General features: G+C 36.0%; 1 protein-coding gene across 2 annotated transcripts; it reads left to right on the top strand.

Moving 5' to 3' along the window:
• The first annotated feature begins 5,350 nt into the window (after positions 1-5,350).
• On the top strand, positions 5,351-14,501 carry LOC125221845. 2 transcript variants are annotated; one of them, XM_048124138.1, is made up of 13 exons: positions 5,351-5,518; positions 5,639-7,859; positions 7,949-8,116; positions 8,206-8,739; positions 9,056-9,217; positions 9,335-9,559; positions 9,628-9,831; positions 9,915-11,429; positions 11,802-12,107; positions 12,237-12,767; positions 13,000-13,296; positions 13,417-13,965; positions 14,134-14,501. In XM_048124138.1, the coding sequence occupies exons 1-13, from the start codon at positions 5,405-5,407 to the stop codon at positions 14,352-14,354; spliced, it is 7,047 nt and encodes a 2,348-aa protein (XP_047980095.1). In that variant the 5' UTR covers positions 5,351-5,404; the 3' UTR covers positions 14,355-14,501. The 2 variants fall into 2 exon arrangements, with proteins under 2 accessions (XP_047980095.1, XP_047980094.1); XM_048124137.1 differs by having other exon boundaries at positions 13,390-13,965.
• Positions 14,502-14,509: the final 8 nt, after the last annotated feature.

Here is a 14,509-nt window from a genome sequence, read left to right as displayed (position 1 = left end):
TTTTGTTTTAATTTTTCCGTGTAGGCTATAATAGTTTTTTTTTCTCACAAATATAGAAACCACATAAGCTTCTGACTATATGTAATATTTTGAAGCTACAACATTGCACATTTGTCACCAATTTCATCACTCCATAGTTTTCATGCAAAGAAAACACCTAAAACAAAGAGAAGAAAAGAAGCAAAAAAGACGAAGATCATAAACTATCACATTTGCTTTCGCACGTATTCATTAATTTGGAGATTAAGGAGGAAAATAAGGTCGAGGAAGAGTCACAATGATATTGGAGTTTGTATTTTATTATTTTTTTTTATTTTGCTATTCTTGTTATTGTACAAATAAGTTTGTCCACATATAAGTTTGTTCACATCTTACAAACTTTGTACACCATTTTATCTTTTTATGACGATGTTATTGTCCTCATTGTACTTTTTAGTTGTATATTTAGTATTTTATAGCAATAAATATTGATAGTATTTTAGTACTATTAAAGTATGTATATTATAACTATAAGTGTCGCAATTAACAAATATTTTTATGTTGCTTTAATTTTATATTTCTTTAATTTTATATTTATAATTATATAACATATTATTACTTTAGGGGAGTGATCAATTGCTAACTCATCATTTAATTGCTAACTACAACTAATTTAAGGCCATAGGATTTTAGAAAACGTGTGGTCTATAATTTGCCACGTGTAATTTTCGTTTTTATTAATTAAATCGAAAAAAATAAAAAAAAACTCCAAATTAGGGTTTTGGATGAAAATGTCAATATAGTGTTCCGAAAATATCAACTAAATGCTTTGAGAATGTCAACACAATGCTTTAAAAATGTTAACCCATTGCTTATATTGACATTCTACATGTATTATATTGACATATTTTATATAGTATGTTGACATTTCTGCTTGTACGAAAAAATTAAAAAATTTCGAATTTTTTTTTTAAATTTTAATGTCGGAACATATGCATGTATGATATCGTTGGAATCCTTATGAAATTATCTTTAATTTGATATATATTATATGAATTTAAAGTTTTGGGATTTCTTTTAAAAGTTAGTTATAACTAAACATGTAGTTAATTGACATTAATACCCCTATTGATATTTTTTGGAATTAATCCTATGGCCTTATTGACGTTTTTCGTTGATCGTATTGACATTTAGGAATTAATGATCTAAGCCCTCAATTTGAATATCTAATGGCTATTATTTAGTTGTAGTTAGCAATTAAGTTATGAGTTAGCAATATAACACTCTCCGTTACTCTATAATAGGAGTACTATAGTTTTATTTTTTAATCTTAAGTAATAGTGGTATTTTTTAGTTTATTTAATTTATTCACAATATCTAATTAATTATATAAAAATATTATATGTCACGCCTAGCGCGTGGGCTAATCCTAATTTATTTATAATAACTATGTTTTGGTCGATTATTTTTAAAATAAAGTATATAAAAAAAATCTTCAAAGATTATACTACCATGAATAAATTATCGCTGTTGCGTCGAGCGTGTATGGTGCCTAGTTGCCTAGTGGCGCAATATTCTTGACGGTCAACGCAGTTTAATGTTTTACACTTCATCTATCCTAAATTTTAGTAGTACTATAATTTTTTTTGAAATATTTCAATTAAGTTAATTGTTTTTTATATAAAAAAACATAATATCAAATCACTCTTACTCTATTTAATCTTACTTTATTTTGTTTTAATCTCTCTTACTTTATTCTTCTCTCTATTTTATTTTTTCTTCATTTAATCCATTTAACATAAATTATTAATCTGCTAAAAAATACTAGTATATCTCAATTTAGTTGGACGGAAGGAATATTATTTACGGTTGACCTTAGTAAGGTTTCTTTTTCTTACCATTTATAATTATTCTGTATTTTAGATGTCCGAAAATTGTTATTACTGTATCCCCATATGCCAGTGTCTTTTTAAATCAAAAAGTCAATTAGTTTGTTTGAGAATATTGTATTGATTGTTGCGTGGACGTCTGCCACGATATCTATACCTTTGATAAAAAGAGATATGCGAGTCTAGCAGTGTGATTTGTTATTTGTTAGTTGATTTTTGTCATTTATTAGCTTTTATATTGCTTTTATGGTAACCTATTTTTATGGCATGGTGTTTTTGTTGGATCTTAGTGCACCAATTTCTGATTTTTAAGTATTTTTACACTCACCAAACAAAAGAATTTGCCCTAGCCGCGATATCAAATTAAGATCATGCTATTAACTGTACTTAATTATGCGATTAATTTTATAGGTTGAACTTTTATTAGTACTAGTATCAACCCCGTGCGTTGCACGACCTATGGAGTTTTCTTTATATAAAATTGAAAATGTTATTAAATAAATTATGATAAAAAGTAAAATTATATAAAGTTTTTAAATCACTACACTAATACAATAAAAACCATTGACATTTACGAAGCAATCTTAATTATGTTATTAATATTTTTTGGAAATGTTGAAAAATTAAAATATTTTTCAATATTTTCTTGTTTATTTAATAATGTTAAAATTTCAATCTTATACTTATGTTTAAATTAATTAAATTATTCATCAATCCATTTAATTATTAATCATATAACATTCAATAATTTCACTAATAGAAAAAAATTGATTGAAAATAGAAAATTAATCAACTTTATTAATAAAACATTATAGATCAGAATGCAATCAAAAATGAAGAAATCGGTAAAAATAGTAGAATCCAGAATCAATGCTCATGCAGCTCTGACCATCACACATTAGCATCCATCTATCTCCAGTAGCCTACATCTTCTCCACTCATCGTCTCCAACACTTTCATCGTCCTGCGTCGACACCATTTTCTTCATCATGTCAGTTTGGCATATGTAGATAAAAACTTCAAACAAAAGTCAACTAAATACCCCATATTACAATTTCAATAAATATTTTCATTCACGAATAATGCAAAAATAACTTTGTGTTTTGTACTATAAAATTTTATAAATTACTTACCAATTTCAATATCAAATTTGGCAAGGGGAATGCTTCCATGGTTTCAACCATCCTCTCTGGTAAGAACAAAACAACAGATATTACTAACATAATAATCACACAAAAAGAATGTCTGAAGTGGTTAAATATAAAAAAGATACTATTGATAAAGAGCAAGAACCATAGTGAAAACAAATTCTTTTTGTAGAAAATTCAGTAATGCAATAGATTATAGGTGAAGGTAATGAGAAAGTGGATAAGAAGCTTGCAAATGACACATATATATCGACAAAAAATATAGAGAAATTATAGTGTATTAAAATTTACATTAAATTATTATTAATACAATTAATAATAATGTGGCAGTTACAAAGTCAACTACTTATTATTGAATATTGAAATTTATTCAAAATTATTAAAAATTTGTAACTCCAAAAATTTATATTCAAATGATGTTTATAATTAATGATTTGTAACAACTATATTAAATAATTGAATTAATTTTTTATAGACCAACCAAAATATCTAACATTAACAATACAATCCAAACCTTATAAATATTTACAATTAAGGCTAAAACTCGCCTTTTATATATGTATAGATTTTAAAATTTATATCCTCAACTTCGAGTTATGTTTTGTAAATTCTGAACTTGACGAAATTATTTGATTATGGCATGTTTAAAAAATTGGCGTTGTGAACAGTATTTTTTATTTTACACCTCAATAGTATGCAGCAAAAGAGCAGTAAAATTGTACCCAAATCCATTATTCATTTTAAGACCACATGGGTGATTGGGCAATTGTCCGTGCGTGTCAGAATATGTAACACCAAAGTGCTTAAATTTGCAAAACCATTATAAGAAAACTGACCAAATACACACTGAAAACTACATGATTGGATTATCTTAATTTCTACTCTTATCAAGATTAGGTTTGAGGCAAGTCCAAGTCTACATTCCATGATGATGATTGCGTTTCAATATAATAACTATTCATGCATGTAATAATGACAACTAATTTCAGATGCTTTGATGTCTCCATACACCACTGAGTAAACGCACAATTACACACCTTTTGCATAACTCTCTCATTAATCATTCAAACAAATAGTATATGGATCAACATCATTATGAATTGTCTCATTCGTAAACTATTCTTCCAATGTAGAAGAGGACCAAAGTGTTAACGTTGAAAACGAACGCCACATGAGCTATGCAGTTCCAAGTTGGCTTTTTATTTATAAGAGCGTCTCCGGTGGCGCCCCTCCCACTAGGACTTCCCACAAAACTAAAACTCGTATCTTCTCTCTAAAGCACCCCCGATATGCATAAACAGAGGACGATGCATCCTAAAACGTCACCGGAATAAGGCATCCTCAAAACGCGGCTGCGGAGCAAAATAGTCCTCATACAACCGAATATGTGCAGAAGCAATGTGGTCCCGAGGGTACGTGACGTCCGCTGATGGACTCGGCCGAGGTACCGCCGCCGCCGTCGCCGCTGCCTCTGCCGGAGCAATCGATCAATCGCCTCTTGCACAACGAGATCCAATTCATTATCACTATCACTATCACTATCACTAGCGCCTCCGCCACTACCATCCGCACGACTACTCGCCATTCTAGATATATAACTATTTATTATTATTTTTTCAAAACATGTGTGAAAAAGCAAACGTTTCATTTCTAATGGAACAGAGGGAGTATATGTTTCATGCATTTTGCCTCAACATGCAACAACTCAACATAAGTCTCATTTTATCATTTAGTCCGTGTTTAAAAGTAAAATGCGGCAAATAAAAGACACTAAAAGCTTTATCGACTGCATTGTATTAAGCTTGAATTGTTGTTGTTCATACATAGTACATCCATATTTATAGGATTATAAGTAAATGCACATAGAAACAATACAATTGAGACTATAACACTATTAATGTTATATTCCTTGAAACTCTAAAGTAACTCTTTTCAATATTTTTGAGACTGTAATAGTCTATTTCCAATAGTCCGTCCATCAATAAAAATTTTATTGTATTTTTACTATAAATTCTATAATTCATTAACTCATTCTCTTTAAAACTAATCATCGATATAAAGATGAAACTTATATTTTACTAGTATTTATTTTTTCAACTTATATTTATTAAAAATATGTTTTAACACTTGTTTTGGTGTAAAGGAAGTTAATAAGTTTTGAAATCCAAAACTTGTTTCCTTATCCAAAGGTAAAGAAGTTGAACCGCTCCCTTGCTTTACGAAGGAGGCCACGTGCCAATTTGAGCGCCAAACCCCTTTTCTTCAAAATTCAAAATTCAAACATAAATACTCCTATTTTCACAACGGTACACATTATCGTTGTGAATTCAAGTTCAACCATTACCATCGCTTTTGATAGCATCGATTATCCGTTTAATTGATGTAGGGATGGATTTCCACTCCATGAATCGCAAACAGCTGCAGACATTATGCAAGAGGCACAAGATTCCCGCAAATTTGTCCAATCTCGAGATGGCCAACAGGCTCACGAAATTTCTCAAGGTAGGTTTTTATCTTCTTTTGCTTTGTGTAACAGTTTGTTGTTCGAGAATGCTTTTTGTGGTAGTATCTGTTTCATTTTTAATTTTTTGAATCGAAAATCCGGTGTTGTTTCATGAGCAGGAAGAAAATGTGAGCGAAATCGAATCTGTGGGTGAGGTTGTGAATAAAAAGAACAAGAAAGTACGATTTAGTCCGGAGCATGAATTGTTTGAGTTTACCAGATCGCCAATACAAATTAAAAGAAGAAGTAGGAGGAATTCTGTTTCAGGGAGAGATAATAATTGGTCAATTGAAATGGAGGCAGAAACTGTGGGTAGAGAGGGTAGCACTGCGCAGACTGGAGAGTTGAAGTTGGTGGAGGCAGAGGTTAAGCAGAATAAGAGAGGAAGGAAGGCTGTGAAATGTAGTGATGGAAAAAAAGTTGCTTCTGCTGTTGATAGTTGTGAAGATGGACAGTTGGTAACGGAAGTTAGGCCAGTTAGAATGACGCGGCTGAGAGGGAAGACGGAAGCAGAGGGCGAGATGATATGTGCAAAAGATGATTATAAGAGGGATGAGAAAGCTTCAGATAGAGTCAAGAATGCTGGGAACACTGAGATTGCGGAGAATCATAGTAGGGTTACCAGGTCTAAGGCACAGAAAGTGACAGAAGCTCCTGCAGCAAAGGAGAAAAAAGGGAGAAAAGAAGTGAAAAATATTGGTAAGGTAGCTGCTGTTAGAGCTGAGACTGGTGACAATAGAAACTCTTTGAGTAAGAGAGGGGATGAGGGTGAAGGAAAATCAGCTATGGGTTCGGATGAGAGATCTGCAGGAGAACATGTGACTGTTGAACCTCAACTTGCTTTAAGGAGATCTAAAAGGAAAGTGAACGGGGTTGGTGGATCTGAGATGTTGATTTGCGATACAAGGGAACATGAAAAGGTCAAGGGCTCAACAAAGACCTTCAAGTTGTTGGCTTCAGGTGTTCCTGAAGTGGATACAGAAATTAGTGGAGTTGAAGGTGATCAAGGTAGAGGAGCAGTTCTGAAAATTGAAGAACCCATTCAAAAGATGGAACCCCGAAGAAGTAACAGGAGGAAGACTGTGATTGATTATACTCGTCTTATAGGTGATACATTGAGAAGCTCACTGACACAGTCAGACATTGTTCCTGAAGCTTCTAAAGATGAGAAGATGGTTATCCAGCCTATTGGAGTTACAAGGAGGTCTGGGCGTAAGACCTTAAGTGTGAAAATGGTTTCTACTATTGATACTGATTCAGCTGTAGAGAATCTCAATGCAGAAAAGCCTAAAAGCGAATCATGTCTAGGAGAGAAGGAGATTTTTGCAGTAGTTCAGAAGAATACGCGAGTAACAAGGAATACTTCCAAATGTAAGCCACCAGGGTCTCTAGACAAGGTTGGTACTGATTCAGCTGCAGAGAATATTGTTGCAGAAAAGCATATAAGTGAATCATGTTTAGGAGAGAAGGAGAATGTTGCAGCAGTTCAGAAGAATATGCGATTAACAAGGAATACTTCCAAATGTAAGCCACCAGGGCCTCTAGACAAGATTGGTGGAGATTCTAATATTCACCAGAAGAACAAAGTAACGAAGAGAAAAAGGGTTCATGTCTCAGGAGATGCAATGATAAAGAACAATGATACAATCTCTGGAGAACAGTCATTGAAAGGTAGAAGCAGTGAGGAAGTTGTGTCTCCAACTGCCAAAGGCAAATTTTCTGATGAGATGACCCAACCACACAGACTAGACAAACCCCAGACACTTGACACTTCATCTCATCACAATTCTTCGGGAATTGGGGTATCGTTGTTCTTGAATGTTCAGCTGTCCGTTTCAAAAGATTCAGAAAGTGCTAACAACTTGTGTTCCAAAAATATCATTAGTGATGTGGATCTGACATCTATAAAAGAGACTCATGAAATGAAGGAAGAGGTCTCTGCTGCTGATAGTGCTGACAATTCTTGTATGAACTTGGCCAATGAAGGAAAGTTGGTGAACTCAAACGCAAATGCAGCATCCACATCCAAGAGTGCAGCTCGGGGCACTGAGTCCTCAGCTTCTGAGGATCAAATTTGTAACAGCAGCATTGTGGAAGTGAAAGAGGGCAAGTTACTATGGGAGTTTGATGTCCATGAATCAGTTGAGCAGAATATAAAAGAAGTGGGTAGGAATGGCTCAGAAGCTTGGATGTATAGCCAAGCAGAAGATTCTGGATGCAACAACAAAATCAATGACCAAGTATTTGCAGAAGGCTTAAATGTTCCCGAAGAGGAAGGTTCTGCTGAGACATGCTCTTCTGCTGACAGCTTTTTGAATGGTGATCAATCAGATGTTAAGAGTAAGCGTTCCCAACCAGATATTTCTGTGGTCTTTATCTTTTAAAGTACTTGGCATATGCCAACATTCATATTCTGTATACATGTGCAGCTGACCTAGAAGTAGCAGAGACTGAAGTGGATGAACACGTACAACCATGTGTCAGCTTGGTTGATCACCATAATGATCAAGATGACTTAGAGTTAGGAGCATCCAGTAATATTCTGGACATCAATAATGAAGATACATCCCGAACACCTGGAGCCTTTAAGTCTTGTGGTAACTAGTTGTACTAGAATATACATATTTATGCTTTCATGTTTGGGACATTTTTTCTTAGCTCTTGTGATTCATTTGGTGTAAATCAGGGACCGATTATACCTACTCAAAGAGTTCTTCAAAACTGAAGGTGCCATCTTTAGGCATGACTGTGCATCATGTTGATGATGTGGCCAAAGGATTTGAAACCTTCTTCCATAACAGTAGAGCTTCAGAATCGGCTGAAGCTGATGAAGGAGGTTGCTCAAAAGATCAAAGTAATTCAAGTGACCAGTTCAATGAATCCAATATGCCTGAGCTATGTCATAGTGAAAGAAATGCTGGAATAGTCTCACCTGATAAGCTTTGTACCGATAGCACTGGTGTTAATTTAAAAAAAGGTCATGATGATGTTCAAGTGGATAAGTTATTTGATCAAGAAGGAAGATACAGGATCACACCACAAGAGAAGGAAAACTTTTCTGGTGAACATTCAGTCGAGGATTTTAATGAGCAAGGGCTGTCACAACATGATTCCCCTTCTATAGCACCCACAACCATGTACAACAGCACTGGAGATCATAAGAGCTCTAATTCACAGGAAACCGATCCTTCTAGCCCCTCTTGTGTTTCTGAAACTCAAGGTAGATATTTCACTTTTATTTAGCTTAAATTCTCTTAAGGTCAATTTATAGTGCTTTTCATCCAAGTATTTTATCTGTCATCATCACAAATAATGTATGATGCTTTGCATAGTAATAATGTAACCTGCAAGTATACTGTCAGAAACTGATAGTTTTTCTACCTACAAGTCATTTCGTGTTCAAAAGCAAAATTTTGCTTTCACCCGAAACAATAGTCTACATACAAAGAAGTAGTACCAGAAGTTATGTTTGTATTTATTTAATCTTGTATATTCTCTGTCAAATATGTTTATCGGTTTACATTACTTTGCTTCAGCGGAGAAGCAAAAGAGTCTAGTGGCCAATTCCAATGAACTTGCACCCTCTAATAAGAGGCAGGTAACTTTGAGCAGTGCAAGTGAACTGGCAGGAAATGCAGTATGCTTCTTGAAGAGTTCTGAGATGAAACATGCTGGAGGCCTCATTGCTGATGAAGATGGTTAGTCGGACATGAACCTTCACAATAAGATATCACTAATAGCTTCATGGTGCTAAATGTTATTTATGGCTAGCACTTTTAAGGACTTATTGCGTAATATGTTGTTTGTTCTTGTAGTCAATGATGAAAACTATGACATAGATGAAGAGGTTTCGGCCGAGGCAAGCATTTCACATGTCAAAAGTTGCTCTGTCAACAAGATAGCGGCTGGAAGTCTTGGTGATGTGAAGTTTCAAGACACCGCGGAAACTGTACATGAACACAAAAACCTGGTGGCAAGGAAGACAGAGTCAGATGCAGATGAAGAGGCTAGTCTTGCGACATCTAGGCAAATCTGGACAGGTTTGTTGAGAACTGTTTTCACTGACATACAATTCTTAGTAAAAACTAATTTCTTTGTTCTACTGCAGAAGCTGAACTTCAGAATCTGTTTGGAACCTCGGACGAATATGCTCCTCCTGGTCTAAGTGACACTTTCTGTCAAGGATCTGAACGAGCAAATATGACAATGTCAGAGAACAAATCAACTCCCAGCATTAGTGGCATCTTGACCGAGAAGCCGGAAAAAGAGATGGATGAAGAAAGTGGTATCGAGAGTGATGCTAACATCTATGGTAGTACATATTCACCATTAAATTACTTAGTCTTATTGTTGAAATTATGCTTCTGATTGTTATTCATATGATCATCACTGTAGGAAATGCGCTAGAATCTCTGTTTGCAACACCAGTAAAGATTACTCCCTGCAAGACAGAAGAAACCTATTCTCATGGCAGTATATTGGACGGAAGTGTGATGTCGGTTCAGGAAGGGTCGGTGACAATGAAGGGAAATGTTCCTACAGGAGTTACGTCCAATGAAAAGGCTCAGAATGCTGGATATGAGATTGAGAACAACTTAGGCACTGGAGCTGCATTACCAAGTCATGGTGGAGATGGCATTTGCGAAGATGTAAATGAGGTTGAGAGTTTTGACAGAGTATTGGACGGAAGTGCAACATCGATTCAGGAATGGTCAGAGGCAATGAAGGAAAATGTTGCTACAGATGTTACGTCCAATGAAAAGGAAAATACTGCTGGATATGAGATTGGGGGCAACTTAGGCACTGGAGCTGCATTATCAGATAATGGTGGGGATGACATTTGCGAAGATGTAAACAAGGTTGAGAGGGTATTGGATGGAAGTGTGACATCGATTCAGGAATGCTCAGAGGCAATGAAGGAAAATGTTGCTACAGACGTTACGTCCAATGAAAAGGAAAATACTGCTGGATATGAGATTGAGGGCAACTTAGGCACTGGAGCTGCATTATTATCAGATAATTGTGGGGATGACATTTGGAAAGATGTAAACGAGGTTGAGAGGGTATTGGATGGAAGTGTGACATCGATTCAGGAATGCTCAGAGGCAATGAAGGAAAATGTTGCTACAGACGTTACGTCCAATGAAAAGGAAAATACTGCTGGATATGAGATTGGGGGCAACTTAGGCACTGGAGCTGCATTATCAGATAATGGTGGGGATGACATTTGCGAAGATGTAAATGAGGTTGAGAGAGTATTGGATGGAAGTGTGACATCGATTCAGGAATACTCAGAGGCAATGAAGGAAAATGTTGCTACAGGAGTTGCAACCAATGAAAAGGCACATAATGCAGGATATGAGGTTGAGAGCAACTTAGGCACTGGAGTTGCTTTATCAAATAATGGCGGAGATGCCATTTTTGAAGATGTAAATGAGGTTGAGAGTGTTGAATTGCTGAATACTTTCACTGGAGTTCTTTTTGAAGCTGAATATGACGGTTGTGAAGCTTTGGAGGATCAGTTGACCCATAGCAAAGAGGAGTGCCTTCTAGAAAGTAATTCAATAACAGAAGAAGACATAGAAGAGCATGCCATTCCTCTAGCAGAATCCTGTCTTAATGACGAAGAAACAGAGAAAAGTATTATAAGCGTATCTGGGTCACCACGGGATTTATATGAACTTATGTCAGAATCACGTAGTTGTAAGAGTGAAGCTCATAATAAGTTTAAGGGGGAAATGACTCAAAGTACTACATCTGAATTATCTGATGCCAATCTTCAGAAATCTGAGGTTCCTGAGAACAGCCATCTTCCTGCTGCCTGCACTAATGATCATTACAATTTAAGGGAAACATCGATCAAGACTTCCAATGAACCAGAAGTGGAAAATATTGGCAGCTCCAATAGAGGTAGCATTAATTTGATTGTCATGTATAGTAAATATGAATTTCACTATTTGTTCATGACAATATTTAGCTGTAATGAGCTTTGCGCTTTAATGCTACATCTAAGATTGAACTATGATGATGCAGAACTTAGCTGAACTTTTTGAAGGCTCGACAATAATTCCAATTGTTCTTTTAATGCACTAGTCATTCTAAAAAGGGATTTAAATTTGGATTTTTCATATGGGGGGCTTAGAATTCTGTACTTATAATGTTTTATGGGGGTGATAGAAAGTGAAGGGTGTCAGTTTTTCTGGTTTTTAAGTTGGATATTGCAAATCATTTTTAGGATGCTTCTTGCTGATATTGCCCAGTTATTCTTCTCATATTTTGTAGGTATATCTTCCCTGATTTCTTTGAAGGTCTCTCCTGATTGTGAAGAATCAATACTAGGGAGTGATGATCAATATGAAGCCAAGAAATTGGATGAGCAAGATGGAAATCCAAAGTGCTCCCAGGATATTTCTGACGAATTGCATACCACCAGTGAAGTGGCAATTCAGGGAAATGTTTCAATTGGTTACAATAACAGTCAGGAACTGGAGCAGCTTGTAAGTTCTGATGAACTTGACAGCATAAGTAAGGAGGCCAAAGGGATGGAAACGACCACACAGACATTAAATAACACAGATGCAGTTGCAGGTTGAACAGCTTGTATATGGTTTATCTATTATATTGCAATTGTTGAAGGTCTTATACTGTAGGTGTCGAATAATTTTAGGATTTTAGCTTGAATATGGCATTGACTTAATTGTTTCATCTTTGCAACAGAGCATGGATCATTTGCCTGCAGGGCATCTGGAGGTGATAAAAAGTTAGAAACTGGAGAGCCTGTTCTTAAATTAGATGAGGAAAAGGTGCAAGATGCTGGATTTGAACTTGAAAACAGCTCATGCGTTGGAGATTTATTGTCAGATGATGGCGGAGAAGACACTTGTGGAAAGATGAACGATGAGGAGGAGCAGTTGCCTGAGAACACAGAGGAGTGCCAGAAAGGAGCTAGCTTCATCCCAGAAGACAATGAAGAAAAGGTCACTTCTCCAGAAACAGACAGTAGCAATGAATTGACAGAGGAATATCTTAACATCTTGTCTGGCACACCAAAGAATTTGGATATAAATGGAGGCTGCCAAGACATGTTATTTGATAATGCTCTGTCAGAAAGCGTCATTCGTAAGAGTATAGCTGATTATAAATCCGAGCAGGAGATTATACAAGGTAGTGAAGTTGAAGATGAGTTATCTGATGCTGATCTACAAAAGTCTAACATTTCTAAGAACAGTCAGAATGTCATAGATGAAGGTAGGTCGAGTTTGTTTGTTTTTAGGGGCTTTGGGGGAGGTCTTATGCAGCATTCTGATGCTAAAATATGAAATCTTATGATTGAAAGGTTATGACCAAGAATCATGTTTCCAACTGCTCGTGGTGCTGGAAAGGAACTACTGTACTTTTTTTGTTTTTTCTCTTGGGGGGCTTAAATTTCTGAACTTGTCAATTTTATGAATGATGGCTCTCTTATTCTTGGTTTTTGTAGGTACCTATCTGCCTCTATCTTCAGAGGCCTCCCCTGTCTCTGATGAACTTACACAAAACAAAATTTGTGGAGTTATGATTTGCGATGAGGTAGATACGAAAGGAAAATCCTCTCAAGATGTGTCTGATGAGTCGCATACCAACAGTGAAGTGGCCATTCTAAAAAGCCTTTCAGATAGTAACGACCAGACTGAGGATGCTGGGCGTGCTTGCAGTCTTGAACTTGAGAGAACATCCCTGGAGATAAATGAGGCAGGCACAGCGACACAGGATCTTAACAAAGGTGTTGGTCCTAGAGGTCAGAACTTGCCTTCTCCATTCTAATTTGCTGAAATTGTTCAATGCTCTTACCAAAACCAATAACTGATTATTTTATTATGTCATGTTACAGACCACGGTTCTTCTATTTGTGGTGCAGAACTGCTTCTCCATGCAAGAGATGAAAAAAGTGACAGTTTAAAGGGAGACAATAGCATGAAGGACATTGAAGAGGCTGAGACTTTAACTACTCAAATGGTTCAGTTTCCCGTTGAGCGTCATTTTGAGAAGAATGTGGAAGACTTCAAGAATTATACTATCGCACTCTCAAATTCACCAGCCTCTGGATCTGATGGGATTTTAAGGGAAAGTGATGTTGCAGATACAATTAAAGAGTACATTGATTCTGAATCTTCTCTGCCTGTGATCTTTGAAAATTCTGGTGCCAGCCTTCCGAGTGACATGTTGGCAGATACTGATGAAGCGGTTGCTAGTGAAAAATCAGCCATGTCCATTTACGAAAAGGACATTGCTGCTAGGCGTGACTGCCTAACTCCAATGATGGAGATATCATCTCACTCCTCCAAGGATGAAGATACTGTGCCATCACTTGAGTGCCTCAATACAGAACAAGAGGAAGACACACTGTCAATCAGACCTGCTCAAGTCTCGGAGAAAGCAGCAAATTCCCCTGAACGCATTGATGAAGGTATGCTATTACCATTGATATCTAAGTTTTCTCTTGGCTGCATATCCCTAGGTTTACTCAATGCTGTTACAGAAACCTGCTATATAACTAAAGACATTGCATTTTCCTTCATATCTTATCTTCTGCAGTAGACCTGTTTAACAACCTTAAATTTTGTTGGTCTCTTAGGCAACACTATTAAGCTTGATGCTGTTGAAGATGGACACATTACGGCCTGTTCGACCATGAGGAAGAATGCTAGAACCATTTTGATCCATGGGACCCCAGGTAAGCTTATTGCTGCAGACATGAAGGAGAATGAGCTGAACCAGAAGCGCTCGAACATAGGTTATATCACAGCAGCCAGACCAGCAAAAAGGAGACCCTTGCAGGATCTTCAAGGGAAATAAATTCGTCTTATTTTCTACTTATTTGGTGTTGTAAGGCTGCTGCCTTATGCATATCTCATGCAAATAGATATTTATGAAACATTTCTCATGTAATCTCAGATTCTGAATTGATTAATAGACAATATTTGATGTTTGTAAAGGGTAAAAGCACATTG

This window comes from Salvia hispanica, chromosome 4 (genome assembly GCF_023119035.1).
Source record: "Salvia hispanica cultivar TCC Black 2014 chromosome 4, UniMelb_Shisp_WGS_1.0, whole genome shotgun sequence".
In the NCBI taxonomy this organism is placed as follows: domain Eukaryota; kingdom Viridiplantae; phylum Streptophyta; class Magnoliopsida; order Lamiales; family Lamiaceae; genus Salvia; species Salvia hispanica.
Note: the sequence above shows the minus strand (reverse complement) of the source record. Positions and strands in the feature narration are given on the sequence as shown.